At 47.4% G+C, this 26,154-nt stretch overlaps 1 protein-coding gene across 2 annotated transcripts in view; it reads left to right on the top strand.

The window, feature by feature from the left end:
* Positions 1–26,154, top strand: part of GMDS (GDP-mannose 4,6-dehydratase) — a 574,940-nt gene that overhangs the window by 485,228 nt on the left and 63,558 nt on the right. For both annotated transcript variants that reach the window (XM_038584010.1, XM_038584011.1), the window contains exon 9: positions 5,523–5,619. In XM_038584010.1, the coding sequence (XP_038439938.1) occupies positions 5,523–5,619 (97 nt within the window). The remainder of the gene's footprint in view (positions 1–5,522; positions 5,620–26,154) is intronic.

Below are 26,154 nucleotides of genomic sequence, written 5' to 3'. Positions count from 1 at the left end.
TACTGACCTCTTGAGGCCATCTTCTGATTTTCTTATCTTCCTTCTAGTTTTTCATGTCTCTCTCTCTCTCTCTTTTTCTCTCTCTACTTTCTGGGAAATTTCCTCAATTTGTCTCCAAAATCATCTTTCTCTTGAATTTTTAACTTTTCAATTTCTAAAATCTCTTTTTTCCCCCTCAGATTGTCCTTTGTTATATAGTATCTTGTTTTTGTTTCTTTAGCATATTTTCTTCTCTCTGGAGGTATTAATGGTGGAATATGTGAGTTTTTGTCTTTTTTGTTTTGTTTTTTTAATTACCTTTCCTGTTTCTATGTCCCCCAAGTTGCTGTTTTTCAATTCATCTGTTATGATTTCTCTTTCAAAAATGTAGTTTTCCCCACACATCTATCTGGTAGTCCTTGTTTCTCTGCTCATGTTTAAAAGTGAGGGCCTACACATTCACGACTGTTGTTCAACATAGTACTAGAAGTCCTATAGCCTCAGCAATCAGACAACAAAAAGAAATAAATGGCATACAAATCAGCAAAGAAGAAGTCATATTTTCACTCTTTGCAGATGACGTGATACTCTGTGTAGAAAGCACAGAAACTCCACCCAAAAATTGCTAGAACTGATACAGGAATTTAACAAAGTTGCAGGACATAAAATCAACGCACAAAGTCAATTGCATTTCTATACATTAACAATGAAACAGAAGAAAGAGAAATCAAGGAGTTGATGCCATTTACAACTGCACCAAAAACCATAAGACACCTAGAAATAAACCTAACCAACGAAGTGAAGGATTTGTACTCTGAAAACTATAGAACACTTATGAAAAAAAGATACAAAGAAATGGAAAAACGATTCCATGCTCATGAATTAGAAGAACAAATATTGTTAAAGTGTCTACGCTACCCAAAACAATCTACACATCCAGGGCAATCCCCATCAAAATACCATCAGCATTTTTCACAAAGCTGGAGCAAATAATTCTAAAATTTTTATGGAACCAAAAAAGATCCCAAGTAGCCAAAACAATGTTGAAAAAGAAAACCAAAGCTGGGGACATCACGATTCTGGATTTCAAGGTGTATTACAAAGCTGTAATCATCAAGATAGTGTGGTACTGACACAAAAACAGACACACAGATCAATGCAACAGAACAGACAACCCAGAAACGGGCCCTCAACTCTATGGTCAACTCATCTTCAACAAAGCAGGAAAGAATATCCAATAGAAGAAGAAAAAAAAAGTCTCTTCAACAAACAGTGTGGAAAAAATTGGAAAGCCTCATGCAGAAAAATAAAACTGGATCCTTTCTTACACCAGACACAAAAATAAACTCAAAACGGATGAAAGACCTAAAAACCTAATTGGGAGTTTCTAAGAACATGGTTAGAGCTGGTTGACTGTGTCGCTGTCGGGAGACCTGACAGGACCGGTTAGCTGGAGAATGTCTGATGCCCAGGGAAGAGCCTAGCCTCCTGCCCGGAAGGAGAGGTGCCTGGCTGCCAGCGTGCTGCTGGAGAGTCTCAGCACGCAGCACACATACTTCACCGAATTCTTCCTCCTTTTCGCCCTGGTGACCCCACCCTTCACCAGCCCAGTGACCTTCAGTCCTGGGACCTTGTTCTCCAGGGAGGGTGAGCCAGTTGCCAAGTGATGTGGAATCTGGGAGGGGACTGGGCACACACTGCTTCTCAGGGAGAGTTGTAATCCGCCCTCACTTCCTGACATCTGAGGGCTTCTGCAAGTGTAAATTGGGTTCATTCTCAGCTTCCCCAGTGCTGGCTTAGGAGTCTGTTTTCTAGGGCTTCTGCTAAGTCCTTTAACACTCATCCATCTGGCTTTCTAGCTTCCAGAATTTGGTTTCTCCTGTCTCTTTCTTGTTCTTTTAGCCCTTTTGAGTTTATTCCTCAGAATAAACTGAGGAAGGAGCAAAAGTGTGCAAACTACCACCTTTATCCAGAACCTAATCATTCTTCTGGGACTACTTTATGTCACTTTCTAAACTTTAGCCTCTGGCAACCTCCTATTTCCATATCTGTCCTAATAAGATAGTATTTTTTTAAAATGATTCCTGAGAGCTTTTGTGATATCAGGTTGCTAGAAGGAGTGTATCGTCCCCTCCCTTACTCCAACTCTGTCTCCTAAACTTGACTTAATACAGTTGACTTTGTTTTATTGTTCATTAAAGGAATTCCTAGTTGAGTAGATTTTAATAGCACTTCATCTTGCCTTATTGTGCTTGATTCCATTATTCTTGAATGCTTTCTGTTGCAATGTAATGCTTATTGGGAGTCGGGACAATGTATTATAAAATTTTGAATCATACGGGGTCTCTGCTCAGAGACCTGCTGATCTAAGTTGGTGGGTAGCAATTCTATGAATTAGAATAGAATCCTCTATTCCCTGCCAAGTCACCTTCCTGTCTTAACATCCCAGCTCTGCTTTGAGTCATAACATTGCTTGTTAGGACAAGTTAGCTGTTACCTTTTACTTGTTAATACAAGTGTTTCGTGTATTGCTGTAACTGGATGTGTTTTGGGCCTTGGCCGAAACTTTGCCTTATGGCCCTCATGCAGACCTAGTGCAAATTGCAAAGTGGTTTTTGCCAACTCACTTCTGCTTTGAGCCATTTCCTGGTTACAGCTGATCATTCAATGCAACCATATTAATTGTGGGGGCAGGGTCATGGCCCTGGAGATGGCTGGGACCATAGATAGCATTTGCAAGGTGGCAGCCCGACAGACAGTATTCAGACAGGGGCCAAGGAGGCCTGTGTGCCCGAAGCTTATACCTATAGGTATCCAAGTGGCATCAAACTCCAATCTATCAATCTATGTTGCAGATTCCTTCCATCAATCTTTTCCCATCTCAACTACTGTTAAAGTCCCAGATGTTAGCATTTGGCTGCGGAGCAGTCAAAGAGAATCAGTAGTAAACAGGAAAATTCAGGCTGGTCCAGCAATGCAACCTGTTGGATGTTTTTACAGTTTTAAAGGGTAGTTAAAAAAGAAAAAGATGATGATGAAGAAGAGGAAAAGGAGGGGGAAGAAAACAAGGGGGAGAATAAAAGGAAGAATCTGTAACAGAGACCGTATGTGATCTGTAAAGCCTGAATTATTTACTTCCTGGTTCTTCACAGGAACAGCCTGTCAGCCCCTGCTCTGGAGACACCCTGGCTCCGCCTCACTCCTCTCCTGCCCTCCACGTCCCCTCCCCAGGCAGGGAAAGCTCTCGGGGTCTTCCCCAGGCCTTTAGCAACTTAAATGTGTGTGTATTCATGTGTGCTTAAAAAAAATCAATTAAAAATAGATTTGAATCTCCTGTTCTCAAGTGGGTGGCGTGTGCAGATTTGTCAATAGGAAGGCCGGTGTTCCCGTGGGTAGACCCCTGGTGGATCACATACCTAGCCACCAGACTGGACGACGGCAGAACTATGAGCAGTAGTTTTGTGAACCCTTTTGGTTTCGTGGGAGATACTGTCAAGAATACACATGCTGAGCTGGTTTCCCTTGGTGGGTATACAATGTGAACAAAAATAAAACATGCTTGTGAGGTCCAAATAGCCTTTCTGAAAGCCACTTGAACCATGGGATTAAATAGGTAATTAAAAAAAAAAAAACACGATGATTTTACCAGTTATTTTCCCTTACAGTAGATATTTGCCAAGATCTGGTCTTTTCCTTAAGAGATGTACAGGGTTGGGGCACCTAGGTGGCTCAGTCGGTTGAGCATCTGACTCTTGGTTGCAGCTCAGGTCATGATCTCAGGGTCATGGGATTGAGGCCCCCCCCACCCCCGCACACTCCACGCCCAGCAGGAAGGAGTCTGCTTGAGATCCCCTCTCTCCCTCTGCCCCTCCCCCTGCTCCCCCTGCTCTCGTGCGCAGGTGCTCTCTTACTCTCTTTTTCTCTTGAAATAAATAAATCTTTTTTAAAAAAGAGATGTACAAGATTTATCAGCACTTTAGGTTTTCTCATTTTATAGTATTTTTGGTCTGCATGCTCTAAAGGCATCCACATACCATTTCCATGTGAATTTTCCAAAAACATAGCTCTGATCCTGCCATATTAGTCTAATCAATAGTAAGAAATTAAATCAAATAAATCAATTACCAAACACCCCTTTTTGAGGCAACTAATTAATATAAAAGTCAGAGAAAAATGCCAATTGTACAGTTTTACATTGTTCAACATAAACTATAATTCTCTGTGTGTTATGGGACATTCTTTGTATTTGCCTTGAGTCCGTCAGCAGATTCAATGTGCTTATAAACTAATTTTTTCCAACGATAAAATATTATCCCTCTGCTAGAAAAAGGTAAACTGAGGATAGAACATTCAGATGGCCATTCAGGAATAAATCTCGTAAGGGCATTTTATGTCTCTAATACACAACCTGTGTCCAAAATATAACCATGATCAGCAGTTAATGTTTATCTGCAATGGCATGTGTGAATGTCATAGTCAAGTAACTAATTTAATGTTCTCTTCTTTCCTTTGATCCCCACTGTGACTCTGTCCAGGGAGCACACAAAATTGTCCTGTTGTCATATGATTTATCCCCAACTGATAGAGCGAACTAGTTCCCGAAGATAAGCATTGAAGTCAAACATTATTTTGCACTTTCTTTTCTTTCTTGGATGATAAGTTTCATTTGTAAAAATAATTCTAATTTTATAGTATCATCTGTTGTTTGGATATTAGATCATAGAAATCCAGAGGTTAACACTAAACCAGTACTTTCATTTCTTTAAAAATGAGAACATAAAGTGCAATCCCAGCAAGCAGGTCTTGAAGCTTATGAGCGTATCCTGCACAACCCACCCTATGGACTCTAGGGGGCTACTGTTTCCAATTGTAGATGTTTAAGGATGGAAAAACCTAAGTGCAAAGAACATTGTACCTAAATCAGAGATGCTGACATACCCTCTCTTAGCAGGCAGTAAACCAATTGTGTACCTTTTGGAGTTTAAATCATCTGAGATTTATTAATGAGGCCTACTGCTGAGTAGAACAAAGGAGCTTATATATAAGATAAAGATGAGACAAATGGTTAATTTAGGGTGTGAAACTTATTCCCAAGTGGAATGCATTGAAGTTACAATAAATACCCCTAAAATATCACCACAAATTAAAAAAATAAAGAACGAAGGGGGAGACAGAAGACATTAATTATTTCATAGTAATTGATGTTATCAAGAATAGTCTAAAGAGGTACAAGATCTTTGAAATCCCTGAAGGCTGCCCAATTCCTCATTCTGGCTAATCTGTTCATGTCTAAAGTCTCACTTCTGGACCCATGACGATTTTCTTAAAAAGAAAGGAAAAAGCCCTGCCCTCCTGAAACAGATCTGGAAAGGCTTTGAAAGTCATGCTTGCCCTGATAACCTGGTTACACATCAGCTTGTGTTCCTGTGGTTAATGAGCTTATACACTCCTGCAGGGAGAAGGCTGAGCCATCCTGAGGGACTCCAGGACGGCAAATGCTCCCAAGCAATTAGAGGCTGATTAAGTGTTTATCTCCCTTACAGGTGGGAAGGGAAGAATGAAAATGAGGTGGGCAGATGTAAGGAGACCGGCAAAATTCACGTGACTGTGGATCTCAAGTACTATCGACCAACTGAAGTGGTAAGGACCCCCCTGGCCACGCAGGGCATGGCCATGTGTGGGCTGGCTAGCTGGGAAGGTATTCTCACCGCGGATCTCAAAGCTCTCCACGGGGTTCTCTGACATCCTTCGGTGAGCAGGTCCCAAACCAGAATACAGTGCCTTGAATTTGAGATGTTATTCTCACCACAAAACCCATTGCTTTATGAAGGAAGACAAATATTGACTAATGAGTAGATGAATACAAAAGTTCTCTGTGTGAAGTAATGACGTACAGATTGTTAGAGCATGACATCCTCCTTCCCTGAGCCAAGGAAGTAGTGGATTTGAGAAATGGAGACTTCTGTCAAAGGCAAGTCTCCTCACATTATTAGTGCTGATAGCTGATCCCTGATACCTGCAGGATGCGTGGCTCCCCGGGCCCTCCAGGCCCTGCAGGCCCTCGGGATCGGAAGGGCTGCTTGCCTGCCCAGACACACATGCACTCACACGTGTGCACACACGCACATGCACCTACACGCGCCTAAGCCGTAAGCGAGCCCCCTGGACATTTGTTAGGATTTAGGTCACGTGCTGCGCTGCCTACGAATCCTTTTCTGGTCAATATACTACCAGCACCGTTGTGTCTACGCTGTAGGCTCTACGTAATTATGCTGTAACACCTATTATAGTTTATTGTTTTCATTTGTTGACATGACCTTCTCTTTTTACCAAACTGTGCATTCTTTGAGGATAAGGACATTTCTTTTCATATAGTAAGTAAGTGCTTCATAAACACTGACTGACGAGCAGATGAATGTAGAAATTTTCTGTATTGAGAAATGACCTATGGATTGTTAGAACATAACACCCTCTTTTCCTAAATTTATAAAACTTTCTAGCTTGATGTTGTCCCTTTAACCTGGGCTATCTTCACACTACGGTGACGAAACCCAACATGTTAAATATAATCTAAAGATGATAGAAAGCAGGACCTTCAGAAAGAAACGTTCAGATGTCATTTAATGGAACGTACGTGAGCCGTGAGAATAGAACCTGTTTTGTCTGTGCTTTGAACCAAATTCCTATCCGTCGCACAGTCTCTCAGAGATTAGCAAAACCCCAACGAAGAGAGGCTGCAAGTGACTATGTCATCAGTAACCACCCTTTGAAATGTATTGTTTTAAACAAAAGAAAAAACTTCATTTCATGGACTCTTACACAGAGGAGGAAATAAAAAGGAAAGGAAATAAGCAGTGCTCAAAGACGAGGGCTGTAGAGTCAGTGCATTGTCCTGGCACAGGGTGCGGCTGGGTCTTTGACACACAGTGAACAATGGTTCCCTGTGCTAATGGCAAGTGGGTGTGCCAAGGAGAGGATGTGCTCCGTCTCTGGGGGAGGAAGATACCAGCACACTCCTGCTGACACAGCAAGGAATGCCTGTCCGAGGAGCCCCCTAGCCTCTCCGCATTTGCTTCCTGCCCCCAAAGAGGTGCCGCAAGGGTGTCATTTTTCTGGAACGTGGCACACATCACATAAATGGACAAATCTCTTTCTGTCCTCGCTAACGAAAATGGTCACCCCCAAGTGGAAAATTTACTGGGCCAACAGAAACCTCAATCCCTGTAACAATTTAAACATGGTTCTTTTTCTCTCCGACACCAAAATAGTTTCAAAAGCTAGGAAGTCATTAAGAATGGCTTGTCTGTCATTCTTACTTAGGCAAGGTGTGGGATTGATAAGGACACAGAACAAAAGAATTTGCTGAACAGGAAAAGGACCCTTGGACTAACAAGCCGGTCCCTGGAGTCCATATCAACCCCTCTTTCCTGCCCCACGCTGCATCCCTCCTCTCGTTTCTTTTGTTCATTCCCATGTTGTCATCATACCTGTTCTGCGATTCTGTTTACACTAATGCCGTTTGAACGTGAGAGTGGCTTCTTGCTCCAGATGCTTGCGTTATTTCTGCACTGATGGAGCTCTCACCCCAGATTCCCTGTCGAGGTGGGATTTCCAACTGCATTTCATCTCTCTAAGCCTTGAGGCTGCATTAATTTTGTTCACCCCACTTCAACTCAGTATTCTGTTGGACAAGCTTGTCTTGTATAGTGAGACTAAACTTTTAACCTCATTCCTCAGGACAGCGAGTTTTCCCCAAACTTGGACCCGCCTGACAGACTTATGTTGAATTGCCTTAGGGGCGATAGTCTTCTCCCCGTTGAAAGGTGACCAGGACTGGAGACTGACTTGTAAATGAGCTTTCACTTAGGTGTGGGCCCCAATAGCCGACACATCTAGAGTCTTTCAGCAGGAGTCCCGAGAAGCGCCAGCTTCTCCGAGGCCTGTCAGCACTCGGTGTACGCTGGACATGAATTCTCCTGTGTCTTAATTGGATCCTTCCCATTTCAGTGTCGTAAGTCTGTCTTGCAAGTGGCAGAGGCTTTTTCCTTTCTTCCTTGAATTCTTTTAAAAGTTTCATCTCCTGATCAGCTTTAATCATGTACCATCCAAGAGCCACGAGGCACTTCAAAGCCAAAAGCTTAGAGCGTGAAATGGTTCCAGAATGACTGATGGGAGGAAAAAAAAAAATCAAGAACATTTGGAGGGAAAAAAAAGTAATAAGAACATATCAGGTCTCAGGGTATCAATATCCCAATACAGTTAAAGGAAAATAGAACTCTCCGTTGCTGTTTTTTTTAATAAGATTCAGGTTAGTTTTTTAAAAGGCTCTTTACCCAACATAGGGCAGCACTAACCCGAAAGAGGCCACCAAGATGCCGTAGAGAACAAATTTGCACAGGTCCAGTAATTTTTATCTTCATGGATTTAGCCACCACAAAACCTTAAATCTTTCTCCTGTTACCAACATGGAAAGTCTTGGAAGGTTTTGTTCTGAGCTAAGTACTCGAGCTCCAATTAGAGCTGAATGGAGTCACATTCTTCTGGTTCTTTACCTATAAATCTCTGTGTCTCCTTTGGAGAGTTTTGCCTCTGTGAAGATCTTGATCCTAGAAATTAGTCTTTCAGTCTCCCATTGCTCCCCGAATTCCAGTATCTGGTGATGGTGACGTTAACACTTGAGTTCTGTGCCTCTTCAAACTCCTGCGTGTAATTGCGTGTAATTTCCTCTGCGTGCAGCCACTTATACACAGACCCGTCGCGACTGCGTTCATTCACGGAGAACAAGTAGTGTGGTGCTTAAGTGTGGGCCCCAGGGCCAGACTGCCTGAGTTCATGAGGTGTCAGTGAGTAGCTGCGTGACCTTAGGCAAGTTACTCAACTTCTCACTGCTTCTGTTTCCTTGTCTTTAAAAATGGGACTAATAGTGGAGCACAAAGCTCATAGAAGCGTTGAAAAATTAACAGTCAGTTATACAGGATGCTTATTAAAATAGTGTCTGGCGTACAGTAAAATACCCATTTTTGATGCTGTTATTGCTATTTATTTATTCATTCACTCACCAAAATATTTAGCACACACTGTGCTAAGCCCTGGGAATACAGCATGAGCACAACAGACACCCTCCCCACCCTCGTGGAGGTTGTACAGGTAGAAAGAAGTATGGATCAGTTACTTCAATCTAGTAACTTTAGAAAAGTAGAGTGACACATGGTGCATTGTACAGGTTACCCGGTAAAAAGTAGGTAACAAAGTATAAGAAAGGCTTCAGACAAACACTCATAAGTACTTTGATATTTTTATTCTTGCTTTATCTTGATTTTCATCCTTTCTGATTCTGTTACTGAAGATTTCAGTAGCTATTCAGTGGTATGGAAATATGCAAATATGAGAAAAATTATATTGATTTATTGCTTAATTTAAAATAACTATGAAGATGTCTTTGTTTTGTTTGAAAATCTTTCACTTGGAAAATTCACAAAGGTTAGATTAATGAGAAATTCATCCTAATGTGCCAAATTTTTAACCACACCAAAAGGTCAATCCACTTAAGGGGGTGAAAAAAAAAAAAAAAAAGCTAAGCTAAGCTTTTTTTTTTTTTTTTTTTAAGTGAAACTAATAAAAATCATTTTTTTCTGCAGAGCATTTTTAGGAAAGGGCACAGGGGACACATTCACAGACCAAACTTCGAATCACATATCTTCCATGAAAAATATCTTGACTTAAATACTACTAGATGATGTGAATTAAAATTTTTCCTTGCTACGTCATTTGCCGTAGCATTCATTTTGCTTACCATTGTATTTCCACTGTCCTCGATTGTGATTGGTTTTTGTTTATACTTTATGTGTATCCCCATCCTTTATAGATATTAGAGAAATCATGAGTTAAAATCCAGATTTGAGAAAGCAATAACTTCAAAGAAGTCCAACAAGCTAGTTAAAACAACACCTTCCTTCAGTAAAAACATGTGGCCTGTTTCTAATCAAATTACCATATGCTTGTCGAGTTGTCCCCTCTGCAAACTTTTCCTAATATTTTTCTGTAAGTGATGTTAAGTTAAATGGCCCATAATTGCTTGCTCTATCTCATAGCCCTGTTTAGAATAATGCTATGTAACACTTTCCAGACCTCAGGAATCTGATCTGTCATCAGAGGATGTGTATAAATACCAGTTAGAGCTTCCCTCATTTCCATCTGTGGGCACTGGGGGTCTTGAAACTGTCCCCTTTCTCTCCCATCGCTGTTCTCACCACCTTCTCACACTTCCCCTCCCAGGGCAGGAAATTAGATCCTCCCAACTCCAACCCTTCATCTTCTCCAGTGCTGTTAGAGCCAGTTGATCTTGCCCTGTCCTGATCCTCTGACCTCCAGAGCTCTAATCCTACCCCTCCACTCCTCCTTTTCTTTGTTCCTTGTTTTGACTGGTGGGAGCCAGGATAAGAAGATGCAGAGCGAGCAAATTAAGGGCGAGTCCCTTTCTTTCTGCATTCCTGGACCTGTAAGAGGAGAGGCTGTTCCCTAAGATCCCTTCCAATTTTCATATCCTCGCATTCTCTGCTGTTACCGCGATCACAATGGAGTGGGATGCTAGCACTAATGTCCCATTATAATGCTTCCTCTGAACTTCTTACTACTTGTATTTTATAAATAGTTTATATCTCTAAATCACTGTTTATATATTTTAAGCCTCCCTCTTAGGCTCCTCATACTAATCTTTATATCCTTCCTTAATCACATTGGCCTTTCCTGCCCTTTTCCTTCCTTGGACTTAACCAGAGGAGCTTTAAGTTTCAGTCTCTTCAGTTGATTCTCAAATATTCCACTGTATGTTTTCCATACTTCATAGGATCCCATGCGGAGCCCCCGGGGGCGTATAGCATTCCTCTTGAAGCCTGTGTTCTTTCCTTGGTTGCTATCCCCTCAAGAGCATTTCATATCTAATGAAACAGTAATTGTGTACTTACTATAATGCTCCCAACATCCTACTGTTCCTTGAAAGTTCTCAGGATTAGATCCTGATTAGAACAATATAATTAAAGATTCATAAAATCTATGTGAATATACTTAACTATATACTTTCCCTTATTTAAAAATATTTTTTGTGTTTGTCCTAAAAACTCTCTTGTATCCATTTATAGATGGCTGTATTCTCTGCACCAATAAGGAATTCCTATAAAAATCTGTATTTTGTTTCCAGAAAAGCTGTCCAGCTAATGACTACCCCCATTTATAATTACATTCTTGATCTCTTGACATCTACAAAAGAAATTCCAAAACCTCAGAAATCTGTCTTAGCTTCTGCAGTTCCTTTCCTTAGGAAGAACAACCAGTACTTGTGTCCTGCTTCTACCTCAGCTAGCTCTGACGCAGCTCACTCCAAGTGTAGGATTACTGATGGGAGGCCCATCCATCACTGATGCAGTCACCTGTTCCCTCTTCGTTTTCGTCTAGCCACTGAGATCCATATTCTGGAATTTTAGAAATCCCCATTTGCTGTTTGTTTTTTAAACAAATTGACAATATTTTTCCTGTTCTGTCAAGCCACATTTATTTTCTAAAATAACTATAATTCAGAAATCTTTATTTATGGAGATTTCATAGATAACACTATCTGTGCTTTTCATTTCTCCAACCTATTCTGCTTTATCCTCCCCGTAAGGTTAATTATTCCTCACCAAGTTTGATTCCCGCCCCTCCCCCAGTACTTTGTTCACTGATGGACACCAAATATTCCAGGTCTACCGAAATTCAGTCTTTGTATGTCTACTTCGGGCCCCTGTCTTTATCTTACCCTGGAGGCTTCCTGTTGCCTCACTCCTCAGGCCCTTGGCTCATGGCCGACTCGCTTCTTCACTCACTGGTCACACCTGTTAGCAAAGTTGAGAACTCATTTGACCGCTTTTGTCAGAAACCCCCAGGTTGACATCCACTGCTGATGGTCTAACTCAGGGGCTCTCATCTGCCTCCTGGACAGTCATACTTCATGTGCTTGGCCTGATGGTAAATACCTAGCCCCATTCCACTGTGGTCAGTACAGGCACTGTCCTTACTAGCAAAATCCAGCTTGTACATTTTGTAATACTGTGATGAATTTGCTAGTTCCCTGGGTAAGCCAGATGTGCACCGCTTCATGAAAAACCAGTGTAAGAATCTCTAAACTTATCCTATCTCTAGAACTAGATAGGTTTGTAGGTACTAAATGATTCTCTAACTTTAGGATTTATTACTGGAATCCTTTAAAAAGAGGGCACTCACTGGATACAGCTAAAATACAACTCTTAAAAAAAATAAAATACAACCCTGATTTACCTTTGTTGCTCCAAAATACATCAGTATATATAAAACAAAATATCCTTGTAGGGACTGAGGTCTTAGCAACTCAATTCAAAAAGAATGTTTATTGAATTTCTCCTGTGGAGGTGAGTCCTTTAGCACTGTGAGAAATGTGAAGATGGATGAGGTAAGGTTCTCGTCCAATGGTAACTCTCAGACAAATGAGGGGGAGCAGCTGGGAGGCTATTGGGACAGTCAAGGGCAGGTATAACAAGGAGCTAACTGAACCAGGGCAGCGGAGGCGAGAAAAACGGCGACAGATGCCAGGACATTGCAGTGATGGTGACCACAGGATTAGGTATGGGTTGGGCAGTGACATGTGGACAGCAGACAGGAACCGAAGGTGGCTCCTGGCGGAGGGGCTGAGCAGTGAAGACAGGTGGGAAAGAACGATGCCAGAACCCACATCAGAGGCGCGGCAAGAGGGCTCGGTGTGCAGGGAGAGGTGTTGGGGAGTTCCGTGACCCTGGGATACCCCTGGGGCAATCTCAAGCAGGAGTTGGAGCTGGAGGCCTGGCGTAAAGGGAGGAGGTCAGGTGTAGGGTCAGCCCCGCAAAGGTAAGAGTTAAGCCACCGAGATGAGCTCCCCAAAAGAGAGGATGGCAGGTGGCAGGAGAGAAGAGCCTCAACAGGGAGCTAGTCACAAAGCCAGGCAAGTTGGAATTCTGGGAGATAAGCTCCAGAAACATTACTTTGAAAAAGTGGGTTAAGAGTTCACAAATCAGGCATTTGTATCCCAGAGCCCCGGAGCCAGACTAAAGTGTCTGCGACCCTGGATAAGGATCCCGGCCCTCAAGGCTCCCTAAGGACGTAAAGGGCTAATACCAAAGAGTTTACATGAGCTGGCAGGTGATGACTCCATCCCCATCCGGGCACAACTGAATTTCAGATGTAAGCAGAGACCTGATTTCAGATTGATAATGTCCTGGAAGTCGGGTTGTGAAGCATTTCAGGATCCTTAAAGATGAAAGAGCTTATAGAAGTATCAGGTATTTGTGCTGCGTATTAGGAGTTTTATTGCTGTCATCATCATTAATTACGATTATCCTCCGCTGCCGTGAAGTCCTTAGTTGTCAAGAGACATCTGAAAGGACACTCTGAGCTCTTCGACTTCCGAGATTCTCTTTAATTTACTTATTTTGTTTTGTATCTATAATTTCATGCAGAAAAGGTTATTTGCTACCTGCCAGCTCTGTACTTCTCGATTCAATGGCAGGAATGAGGATCACGGTGAAAGGGAGTTGAGTTAGTGACTCTGTCCTCTGACCCGGCCTGAATTGTATATTCCTAGCAGCTGTACCAGGCCCTGAGATCCGGAACAGGCCAGGGAGCAGCCACAGGTGAGGACACTAGGCCGTCGCTCATGTTCACATGCACCTGCCTGCACACCTTCACTCCTCCCTCAGAAATCCCCCTGCCTCCCAGAACCAGCTGGATGTCACTAGAAGCTGTGTTGGCTTCCTATTGCTGCTGTAACGAGTTATCACAAACGTCGCGGGCTTAAAACTACACGTATTTATCATCTTACAGTCGTCGATAGCGGGAGTCTAGACTGAGTTTCACGGAGTTACCATCCAGGTGTCGGCGGGGCTGTGTCCCCCCTGGAGGCCCACCGCTTCCCGGGCTGCGGGCCACCCTATCCGAGGACGATACTTAATCACCGCGAGGAGGAGGAGGACACGGAGGCTCCAGCCAATTGTCCGCTTAAAGTTCCATGATGTACACGCCCGAAAACCCACTGACATGCACTTGGGCGGTAAACAAGGATGCACCATCCTGACATCTGAGGGGACACGAGGCAAAGGAACGAGAAAAGAAAGCGAGCTCTAGACTCGGGTTTTGGAAAGACCTGTGGCCTGAGAGAGAGGGAGCCCTCGGTCCCAGGGTGGCCCGGGCGTCCCCGGAACGGACGTGGGGCCCGCGGGACGGGCACGGAGCTGGCCGCGCGGGGAGACCCTGTCCAGCAGCCACAGGGGGCACGGGGCTCGGCACCACCCGCCTTCCTCCCCACTTCCCTCGGCCCCCCACGGGCCTCCAGCCTGGCTTTCTCCTTCCCGGATTTTTCTTCCTGTACTTCACCTTCTCTTTTCTTGCTATCATGAGGCTTTTTTTTTTTTTTTCAAGATTTTACTTATTTATTTGAGAGAGAGAGAGAGCGGGCCTGGGAGAGCAGGGGCAGAGGGAGAAGCAGGCTCCTGCCGCGCGGGGCTCAGCCCCAGGACCCGGGATCGTGACCTGAGCCCGAGGCAGCGTTCGGCCCACTGCGCCACCCGGAGCCCCTGGCGCCAGCCCTGAAACCAGTCACGCGGCGCCCTTACACGCACAGCCACCGTCCTTCCTGGGGCCACCACCTGCTGGTGGGTTCACACCGTCTGACGCCGCCTTAGCTTCTGGAAGAGTGCGCCTCGCGTGTTCTATGAAGTCAAACGAGGTTGAGACTAAGTCTTAAGCAGTTCGCCGCCGGATTATTACTGATTCTAAGGCGACGTCAGGACCCAAGAGGAGCTGACTGACCCCGTACGCATGGGTCCCTAACAACATCCCAAGATCGGTCCCAGTCCGCGGGGGTTTCCCCACACATCCCTCCAGGGCACGGAGCTACATTTCTGTGTTTTATGTGGAATTTGTTGAGGATGAAATTAGTTCTGTGTGGAAGCGGTGTCAGACCACATTTTAGATTCAAGTTGTTGCCATTATTTTTGGAAAAAGAGGTCAGCAGAGACAGCGCCTGAGCGATCGATCACCGGAAGTCACTCGTGGAAACGTCGGGAGTGTGTCGAGGACTCGCTGAGCCGGGGCGCCGAAGAGACACGGCCGGTGCCTGACTTGCGTTTGCCTTGGACGCTCGGACAGCCGGTCGCCTGCGGACATTGTGGCCTGGCAGAGGGAGCGCAGTGGGACTCGACCAGGTCCTCCTGGCTCCGGCGTCCGTGCACAGCGTCGCCCCAACCCCGCTCACTCCCGAGCCTGGCGTCCTGCACCGTAAGCTGGCGACCTCGCCCTGCCCGTTTCCGTCCACCGGCCGCAGCGGTGCAGCTGCCACGTCTCCAGGGGCGCGTGTCCTCTCGGGCCGTGGGGCAGCACCTAGGGCCCGGTGGCCGTGGGGCTGCGGTGGCTCTGCTGCAGACACAGGTGCTCAAGACGCCATATAAGCTACTTCAGTTCCAGCTAACAAAGAAGGATGAAGATACCTTTTCCTCTTTCTCTTTCTTTTTGTGATGCTACTGCGAACTCTGTTGGGTTCACTTGCAGCTTTCGTCCGACCGTCGACCCTAAAACGAGAGTCGTCTTCCGTTCGCATCCCCGTGTCTCCGGCTGTGCCCTCCATGCGGCTCTCCTCTCCTCTCCTCTCCTCTCCTCTCCTCTCCTCTCCTCCCCGTCTCTCCCCAGACCCTTCTTCCTTCCGCAGCCCGTGTGGGCCTCCTGGGAGGAGTGGGACCTGGGGGGGCACAGCGCAGTGACCGGTCCCCTCGCCGGGCCGTCAGCCACAAACCCGGGGCGTGTCTCCACCTCCTCTCCTCACTTAGACTCTTCAGTGTTTTCTTCTGGTTTAATTTTTTTTTTTTAAGTGCAGACTAAAATTTAAATATATGACTACGTAAGAGAGATAATAGTCACTTAGAACAACTTTTTTTAAATGTCTGAAATACGCATTGGACTTGCAGGCATTTTCCCAGTAAGGCTTGCTGTGTCCTCTTTGTGCAGGCATTTTGGTGAAAAATACAGTCAAATGCACTTGAATAAGCTTCAGACCTACTTTTTAAAGTATAGTCTTCGGGGCACCTGAGTGGCTCAGTCGGTTAAGTGTCCGACTCTTGATCTCAGCTCAGGTCGTGATCCTAGGGTTGTGAGACCGAGCCACATGTCGGGCTCTGCGCTGGGCATGCAGCCTGCTTAGGATTCTCTCTCTTTCTCTCTCTTTGCCCCTCCGCCCAACCCCCTAAAAAAAATATGATTTCTTCTTTCAAACTTCTATTTAAATTCTAGTAAGAGCACCCAGTGCCCATCATGACAAGTGGCCCCTTGTGCCCACCTCCCTCCATCAGCCCTCAGTTCATTCTCTATTATTCAGAGTCTCTTATGGTTTGTTTCCTTCTCTCTTTCCCCCCCTTCCCATAGTTCACCTGTTTTTATTTCTTCAATTCCACCTATGAGTGAAATCATATGGTATTTATCTTCTTCTGACTGAATCATTTTGCTTAGCATAGGACGCTAGCTCCATCTATATCACTGCAGATGGCAAGATTTCATTTTCTGATGGCCCCGTAATATTCCTTCGCACACACACACGCACACACAGGATAGTTTTCTTAATATTGTGTTGTGTTTCCCGACTAAAGACAGGTGGGCTGGCGAGTACGGCTCTCCTGCTGACACTGTTAACTTATGCTGAGGTTGTAAAGGAAAAATTCCCTGATGGATCCACAGATCTGACAAATAGGAAAAAGAAAAGAGGGAGAATATGGATCAAGACAGTTGCCAGTGTTTTTGAGGGCGTTGTCTCGTGTGCTGCCAAATTGAGATGGAAGACAAGCCACTTTCACGGTTTGGCGTATCTGTAAATGTAGCGTGCGGGTGGGGGAGGGGAAGCCCGTGGCGCTAAAGCCCGGGTCTCTGTGGGTGCTATGGAATACTTTCTTCATGAATCAGCGCCTCCCACTGGCCCTAAAGGTGGGCCAGCTGTTGGTACCAATGCATTGTGTCCTCTTCCAGCCGGCGAGGGAGGGCAGTGGGAGGCGTATAGCCAAAGGGAGGGGACACTGAACCAACAGCGCCCACGCATCTGATCCTAGCGTTGGGGTGGGGGGTGCCCAGGAGCAGCAAGGACCTGCACCCAGTCATCATCACGTGGCGCCGAGCAACCAGCCACGCATCCAGACAGGACGCAGAATGATAAAATGCTAGTGTCCATTAGTAAAACCAGGACATCTCTGTCCCACAAGGTTACTGGTGGGCAAGGGAATGGTCTTAATCATGGTTTTCTTTAGCGTATTTATGAAAAGGCTGGCGCTTAACCTCCCGTCATTTGGGTTCGTCCGGCGAAATATAAAACACAATCCAGTTGCTTGACCATTTACGGCACCCACTATGGGCGTATGTCTTCTTATTTATCAGTCCCATGTTTGTGACTCGGTTCTACGTAGGCCTGTGTTCACCGTGTCGTCGCTTTGGCATAAGCATGGATACGGTGTGGCCGTTGCCTTCTAGCTTCCTACCACAGAGACACCTTCACGCATCTGAACTGCGATCCCATAGGTCGAGGTACACCTGTCAGTCCTTTGGATTCAGATCATTCTTTCGTCAACCGTCCCCCACCTAAATGTTTACGTCATTCTGCTACCGACCAATGCTGAAATCCAAACTAAACAACCCATTACTAGAAATGCTCTCCTCTCCTTTTCTACATTTTCATGATGTTGCTCTTTTTTTTTTTTAATAATTCAACCAACCTCCTTCCTTCCTTCCTTCCTTCCTTCCTTCCTTCCTTCCTTCCTCTTTATAATTTTTCCAGGAAGCTGACGTTCTCATTTCCGATTCCCTATTACTTTGTGGTCTGCATCACGGACTTGAAAGCGTGTATTTGTTTTTAATCATGAGAGGAGAAGTCGTTATTTCTTCTGCACGTGCTATCCGTGTGGGTGACACTTGTGCCTCCGCTCTCACTGTGAACTACGTTAGAATGTGCTTTTTGCAGTTATTGTTGTCTTTGGAAACCGTTGGCGATGATAGTAGTGTGTTCACCCGAAGGAGAGAACAAGGAAAAACGCTCGCGTGGGATGGCTGGGGTTAAGACAGACGGCGGCGGGACGCGTCTTCTGCTTGGCACGCGGTCTCAGGCTCCCTGCCTCCTCGGTGAAGGGGATGCTCTGCCTGCACCCAGGGCCTGGGGCTCAGGTAACGCTTGGGAGACACGGGGACACTTTGCGACCCAAGCTGCCGCCTGGGTGTCCGCTGATGCGGTCCTTATCGGGGAGGGCCCCTCAGCCAAGGAGCCTGGGTTGATGTGGCTGATTTAATCCCCGTTCTCCGTATCTGCCGCGAAGTCCCAAACCTCTGATTTCTTGGAGTTTTCTCTCTTGATCCTGGAGTCCAGAGAGGACTGGGGGACAGGTCACGGACTTGTAAGTGGGGCCAGTGTGTGGGGTGATCGTAAGCACTCAGGTCGGGGACTGGGCCGGGGCTGCGAGGCTCCCTCCGCGGCGACTCTTCAGCACGAGTGCCCAGCGGGGGCTTGCCTGTGGCCCCGATCCTCGCGGTGGCACGGGTGGCGCCGGCCGCATCCCCCTCCCCGGCCAGCCCGTGTGGCCAGCATCCTCCTGTGGGTTCAGACTGCGGGGTCCGTCCCAGCACAGTCTCCCTGGCTTTCCATCGATTTTCTTTGTCAGGCCGACGACGCTGTCTGCTTGTGGCTAAGCTGCTCGGGAACTGCACGTATATACGAAGTGTTGTTCCCTGGATGATGAGGGTGGGAATGTAAAGCGGAGCATTTAGAAACAAAGTCAACTTGACAGGCGGGGTGGAGGTGAACAGCCCGACTTCTGCAGGAATGCTGTTGACAAGCAGTGATTCTTGGGAAGCTTCCAGCTGCATCATGGGCTCAGACTTCAGGGATTTAGGCAACATAAAAACAATTTTTTAAGATCTGAAATCATTTACAGTAAATGAGCTTATATGGGTCGGGGTTTTATGTTATCGTTTCATGTATAATGTGATTTTATTGACTATTTCCAGAAATGATTCTGCAGTTCAGCCACAAGCTGTTGCTTGGTGCACAAACTCTTCGTCCTTGGGTGCTCTGTCCCAGATGAGCCACAGAGGTTTACAACTATAAGACCATTTTCATTGAGAAAAGAGACATTTCCTTTCCCCAAAACTTCAAGTTCTGGTTTTGAAATATAACCCTCAGTCCCAACTTTAAATCCTAGTTAGAGCATAAATTCCTCTTTCTCCCTTTCTTCTCTGACAGAAGCAGGGTCTCAGAGCTGCGTAAGGACAGCTCTGAGAGTCAAGTTCTTGCCTCAGGAAACAGGGAGGAGTCACATCACTCATTCCTTTCTGTCGGCTCTTGAGAAAATCAGCTAAAAACCTCAGGTGCATCTCCCAGGTCCTGGGGCAGTGGAGGGGGGGCAGTGGGAAGCAGGGAGCAAGCCGCCTTGCCTTGCTATGGGCCTTTGCTGCCACAGGTCCCTCCTGCCTCGCCTCTCCGTGGTCGGCCTCACACAGAGCCTCATTGTTATTTCCTACAGGTGCTGGGGAGCGTTATCTTCTCCAGCATCATTTCCGATGGGGAAACTGGGGCACCGGGAGGCTGAGTGACTTGCCTAAGGTCAGGCCGCGTGGAGCGACCCAGCCGGTTTCCAGGCCGCGGTTCCCCAGGAAGCCTCCCTCCCTTTCCTCCAGGGCCATGTGTTCCAAGTCACCTGAAAACCTTGCCTTCTGCCCCTTGTCCTTTAGGGACACCTGCGCTTGATCCCTTCCAGCCTGGGTGCCGTCAGCGGTGGCACCAGGGGGGCTGCTGGCGCCGTGACCCTGTGAAGCTCTTCGCCAGCCTTTTCTCAGCAGAGCTGTGCTTTGTTGCCGTGAGCGTGTTTGCACCTACTTAATGGTCTGAAACTATAAACCCAGCAGGCAGGGTCCGGTGATCTGTTCAGAGGACATAAACCTGTCCTGTGTACCTGTGGCGTTGGGGCGCTGTGGCCGTTCACAGGCCATCAGAGGGCATTATCCGTTTGGCCGCCCCCCCCCCCAGTGGTCCTGAAGAATCGTCCTCGAGGCGGCGGGGCCGTGGCCCAGCTGGGGCGCACGGACACCCCTCCCCCCCAACAGCGGCTCTTTGCCCTCGCAGTGTGTGGCCGCCGGCCTTTTACTTACTGCGTAGAGTGTTTTTGAGGAGTGCTTGTGGTTTACGGTGAAAGGAGACCCCAAGCCAGCAAGATCTGCGTGAGGAGATGTGGCCCAGTGGCTTTTTGCTTTTTCAAGTCACAAGTGCTCTTCCCCTGGGGCTAAGGGAGCGTCCGTAAGACCAGAGCCCGCCTGGCCGCAGGGCGCTTCCCTTCGCGCCCCTGGGGTCCTAGAGGACACTGGCAGGTTTCAATGTGCAGGGAACCTTCTACCGAAGCACCTAGGGTGGGCTCCGGTTGGGAGAAAGCCCAGCCTGCTTGTACCGATGTCCAACCCGTATGACAGCCACTTGGCTGATGTGACGGGACCTTCCCCCCACCCCGCCTTGGCTCTGACCTGTCACAGCAACGCTCATGTCGTACCTCGCTGCCCGGCTACTTACTTACTCCTGGGCGGCGGGGATGTGGACGCACCGCACATGGCATGTCTGTCCTCCCCGTCGCCGTGCTGGCGACCGTGCCCGGGGGGCTCCGACGGTAAGCCCGCTCTTCGGGCGCCCTGCCCTCTTCTCCCAACTTTCTGCTTTTCTGAACATGCCTCACAGCTTGCTAGGAATGCAAAAGACGGACGTTCCCAGCATCTACAGAGTTCCGGCCTCCTGGTCGTTTCCCTCCTACCTGTGAGATGTACAAAGATGCCGTGTTTTCCTTCACACACTCTCGGTGAACGGCGAACAAATGGCTCACTCTTTATGGCCCTTCAAGCCTTAGGAGGGTGTGGATGGCCCTTTCCCACTTGGTGCTCCTGGGTGTTTCCTCTCTGTGCCATTAAAATCGGACAATGTATTTGCTTATTATTTTACTTGTTTATGCCTTATCTTATTCCAGAACATGTTTAGGAAAATATAATTACCTGTGTGAGGACTAACAGCGTAGCCTGTCTTATGAATTCTTTAGGTAATAATAGAGTTTGTTCTCAAAAACATTTTTCTCACATAAAGCATGTTTCAAATGATACTAGAGCCCCAGCCCTGCCCAACGAAAGCCTATTTTCCCAAAACATATCGAAAATACTAATACAAATATTTTAGGTATGCCTGGTTACCATATATAACCTTGTTTTCTCTTCGGAGGCGCGCTTTCTGAATTCCAGATCTCGGCTGATGACACGAGTCCTTCAGGAAGAGTAGGGCGGGTGGGGAAGGGTGGCGGCCAGCAGAGCTGCTCGGGCCACAGCTTTGGTCACTCTGGTTGAGGGCTGCCCTGGGACGCAAGTTGTCCTCTCCTTGCTTCTCTCAACTGAGTGGCCGTTTAGTCTACCCTTAAGGCCCCTTGTCCCTCTTCAATGAGACCCAGAGTATTTTTCAGCAACAGATAGGTGGATGGATGGAACGATAGAGATTTAAAAAATCATAATCTTTTTGGCCCATGTTTTGACCTTGAAACCTTCTAAGTTGGTTTTGCTTTCTTAAAGTCACATAAAAAAGTATGGTTAGCAGAGACGTGGTTCTGGTGGGCACAATGGAGATGTAATTTTAATTCCTTCTATTCCCAACCAATAATAATATTGAAATTTTGGGTAAACAACATTTGAGAGGTACTGAAACTTGAGCTTCGCTTAACTGCTAAAATACTAGTCTGTTATCCACAAACCACCAGTTATAAATGTTTCCATGCCGGGTTCAGCTGACAGCAAGAGAATTTTGGAAAGTTAGAAGCGAGGGCCTAGGAAGAGACGCCAAATGTTGCCTCGCCTCCCCTGAAATATTGTCATGAGAGTTTGCCTTTAAGATAATTCCCTAAGGGCTTAGAGCCCTGTTGGGCAGCATAATGTTGAGTCATAAAAGGGGATCCTGCGGGATACTTCACATTGACCTCATGCACCAAAGCCTTTAAAAGTTGCATTCATTTAGACCACGGGCCAACTCAGGAAAAGACCTGAGATAAAATGTTGAGTGGAAAAAGCAGTATTGAAAATGCACAAACAGTACGATCACGACCACAGAAGAAAGCCTGCACTCACATAAGAAAAGGTTAGAAGGAAATGATCATCCCGCCACCGTCTCGAGACCTCTCTTGTGCTCAGGCCTCATCCTGGCACAGATGTCACCATTGCTTGCGCTTTGATGATGACCCTATAAGGGGCCTTTCCCCCGATGTTCTGGATCTTCCAAGTATTTGCTGGTGAACATATATGACCTTACGATGGACAGGAGAAAAAGACATTACTTACAGATCTCAGAGCTGTTCTCATCAGGTGACATGAAGAAAAGCATGAGGAAAGAGACAAGTGTTTTTCAAGGGCTCAGCTTAGGACAAATCCAGGTTTTTTTATCCTGGTTGTCTCCCTGGGCTTCGCCCTTTTCTCCCTGGCCCCTACCTCTAGTCCCTGAGGATCTCCAGGGGGTATCAGCCCGTCCACTGCAGCCAGCCTTACCTCCCACTTGCACCCCTTCCCCTGGACCCTGCTCGGAGTCATCCACTTGTTTAGAAAGTGCAGATCTGACCGCGTTCCTCCCAGCCTCAGCTCTCGACACCCCCCTTTGCTCAGTGGCCTCCCTGCCTCATTGCCCCCCCCCTCCTGTTGCTGTCTGGCTCCAGCCCCGGGGTGGCTGGGGATGCCTTGCCACCTCCCGGGACTCTGACAGGACATTCGTTCCCTCCCCCAAACCTGATGCCCAGACTCTCCTCAGCCGGCCTTCCTCTTGCCTCGGCTCCCAGGTTCTCTGGAAGTCCTTCTGGAACTTGGGAACTTCCCAAGACTGAGCAAGGTGTTCCCTCTTCCATTCTCCTGTAACATCACAGTCCTCAGGTGCCGCCTGCCACGCTCCACAGTCCACAGCCTCTTACCCAGAATTTCAAAATCCAGAAAATTCTGGACAAAGCACATTTCTAATAACCCGGCACAATCTGGCGCCAAGGGACACAAGACTATTTACAGCCTCTTTATGTCATTTTGTGTGAATATTCATAATGGCACACCTTTTCCGCTAAAGAGATTTTAACTTTGCTGATGAAACATGAGCATATTTGATCACGGGGTGCTGCCCAGACATTGCTGGGGGCATTTGGAAACGTGGGGTTGGGGTAACCCATTCACCATCCACTCCTGAGAGGCAGGAAGGGGTGCAGGCCGGATGCCACACCAGGTCGGGTGTAAATGGGGCTGGCCCAGACAGCCGGGGCAGCTGTTCGCCGGGCTGTGTGCAGTCTGCCACATCGCCTTTCTGGAAGCCAATCTCGACTCCACGGCGCTCCCCAAAGCTTTCGCTGAAGGGATTGCACACCTGTGTCCTAACTGCTGGTTGCTGCGTCTCTTTCCGCCACAGTACCTTAAGTCTGTAAGTGGAGGGAAGGTGTTCTGTTGCCTTTGTACCCCCAGCGTCCTGCCAGACACAGAATGAGAGACCAGTACCTACTGGTGGATTGGGGTGTAAATATCCAACTCTTTGCCTTTTAGCAGCGTTTAATAATTGCCTGTAGAATGAGCACCTCTATCAAAAGTCACGGAGCTTCAGCGTGGGCTTTGTCCAGCATTTTAACCATGAGTTTTATCATTAAAGGTCTCAATACCAGAGCCCTCTGATAATCCAGGTGTAAAGATGCTTTTTAGGTAGAAGGAACGTGTGTGTGAGCCCTCTCAAATGATCGAAGACTGGCTCTCGTCCCAGAGAGCCCTACTGTTGGTGCACCGAGCGTGCAGCCGGGGCTGTTTGATTTCCTTCACTGTCCGTTGGTTTCTCTTGTCCCACGTGGACGTGGTAAGGGAAGCACTGCTCTAGGGCAGTGTTGCTGGTGCCGCCGTCTGGTGGGCGCTGTGCCCGCGCACCTAGGCCGTTCTCTCCTAACGTCGTGAGGCACATTTTCGACCTCGCCGTGCATCTGTCCGTGGTGTCTTCCCATCTGGGGTCCCCCCTGATTCCCTGGCCTCCGTCGGGCTGCCCCCTCCAGCGAGCCGTCTTCAATGGGGGGCCCACCGTCTGGGCCTGCCTTCTCCACAAGCACGTGTCGCCCAGAGCCTCCAATGCCCTGGCTGCCTCCAGAGCTCCCCGGTGGCACACAGGTGCCTGCAGCAGCCGGGTGGACCCTGCACTGCCCCTCTGGGGCCTCTGGCCTTTGCTCAGCCTCCCCCTCCCCACTGCAGTGCCCGCTCCCCTTTTGGTAGAGGAGCACGGAACTATGTTTTTTTTTAAGATTTTATATATTTATTCATGAAACACACAGAAGCAGAGACCCAGGCAGAGGGAGAAGCAGGCTCCCTGCAGGGACTGACGTAGGACTTGATCCCAGGACCCTGGGGTCACGCCCTGGGCCCGAAGCAGATGCCCCACCGCAGAGCCCCCAGTACCCCAGAATCAGAACCTCATCCTTGTAGACGGCCTTGTGCTGTTGGCTGGTGATACCAGCACGTCAGCCTGGGCCTGAGCCCAGGGCCATGTCTCGTGGGGGGGTGACATTGGGTGACATCGCGTCTCCCCATGGGAGTCAGACTCCTGCGTTGTGAACCTGCTCGGAGCCATTCTGGAAACACTGTCCCTCTATCAGAATAGGGTTTGCTCAATAAGGTCATTTGTCGTATCCATCATGGGTAAGTGAGACTAACTCATTTTAAGGGATTCCTTTAAGCTTATAGAAATGGAAGAAATATTTATAGAGGTGTGCAAAGGAAGAAACTTATGTGTAAGTACTTCTATAAATTCACATATAATGTAAAAGTAATAAGACTTCCACCCCAGTGACCTTAGATTTGATGTCCTAATGTAAGAAAATGTAATGGAATAAATTATTTTACCTTTGATTTTGTCACCGCAAAGAGCATAGAGAAAATAAGGTTAATTGCTCATAAATGTGAACATACATCCTTTAACTCGTACAGATGTGCTCGCTTCGGCGGCGCGTATACTGTAAATCGTTACAGATTCGTCTTTATGTTCAAAAATTGCCTTAGTTGACAGAGGAAGTTGCCCTGTCGATGAAGGAAAAACTGTCAAAGTGGGCGTGGGTTTCATACCTGAAAACCCATCAGCGGAGAGTATTGAATCAAGTGGGAAGGAACACTTTGTAGAGAAGTCGGGATGGAAAGACAGGACTTTTGTCGTTTTTAATTCATTTTCCGTGGGAAGAAAATACTTGAAACATTCACGATGAAAAAAGGGTTCCCCGTGTTTTTGAATAATAAATACAATTTCTGTGAAGGATTGAGGTCACTTAGTTCATTATAACCCAAAGTGAGCAAACAGTTCATCCCTTTGGACTGAAGGACCCAGTCCTCTGGGGGGAGGGGGGAGAAAAGAAGGAGGGGAAACGGGGTTAAGGCAGAAAAGGGCTGTCCATGCGCGGAGCGGCCGCCCTGGGCCCTGCACGCTGACCAGCTAAGGCTTCCCGGCCGGACCAGACGTCACCACCGTCCCCACCGTCACCACCGCCCTCCGAAGCATTCTCCTTTGAAGGGCCGCAGTCAGTCCTGGGCCGTGTCACCCCAGAGTCCCCCGGGCCCCGGATTTGCTACTCTGATTTGTGAATAGGACACGTCACAGCTGGCCCCTCCCTGGCTTCTGCCGCCGTTTGCCAGTTAGCCTTTAAAACACAGCCGTAGTCTCCGATTTCCAGAACGGGGCTGGGGTGGACCCCTGCGTCCAGGGCACTTGTGTGGCCCAAGAGCGGCGACAGCCGGTGACTCCCGAGGACCCTCCCCTGGGCGGAGAGTCCTGTGCCGGCAGCTCCATCTCTCGGCAGCTCCATCTCTCGTGTAGAACGTGCATCCGACCGAGGGGCCCACGCCCGCGAAGCACCCGAGACAGGCACCGCTGTCCTAGAGGTCGCTGCCTTTCTCTTCCACCCGACATCCATGTGCCCAGTTTCTGATTCATTCCTTTTCAGCCACCAGCAAGAATTTAAAAGGTGGTTAGGGTCCTTCCTGTGCAGCTTCTGACTGCGTTCACAGTACTAGGAGCCAAAGGACTACGGACAGGCTTTCTGTCTCCCTCTGTCCCCAGGGAGA

The sequence above is a fragment of the Canis lupus genome, chromosome 35 (genome assembly GCF_011100685.1).
Source record: "Canis lupus familiaris isolate Mischka breed German Shepherd chromosome 35, alternate assembly UU_Cfam_GSD_1.0, whole genome shotgun sequence".
In the NCBI taxonomy this organism is placed as follows: Eukaryota; Metazoa; Chordata; class Mammalia; order Carnivora; family Canidae; genus Canis; species Canis lupus.
The sequence above is the reverse complement of the archived record's forward strand: the minus strand, read 5'-3'. Positions and strand labels throughout refer to the sequence as shown.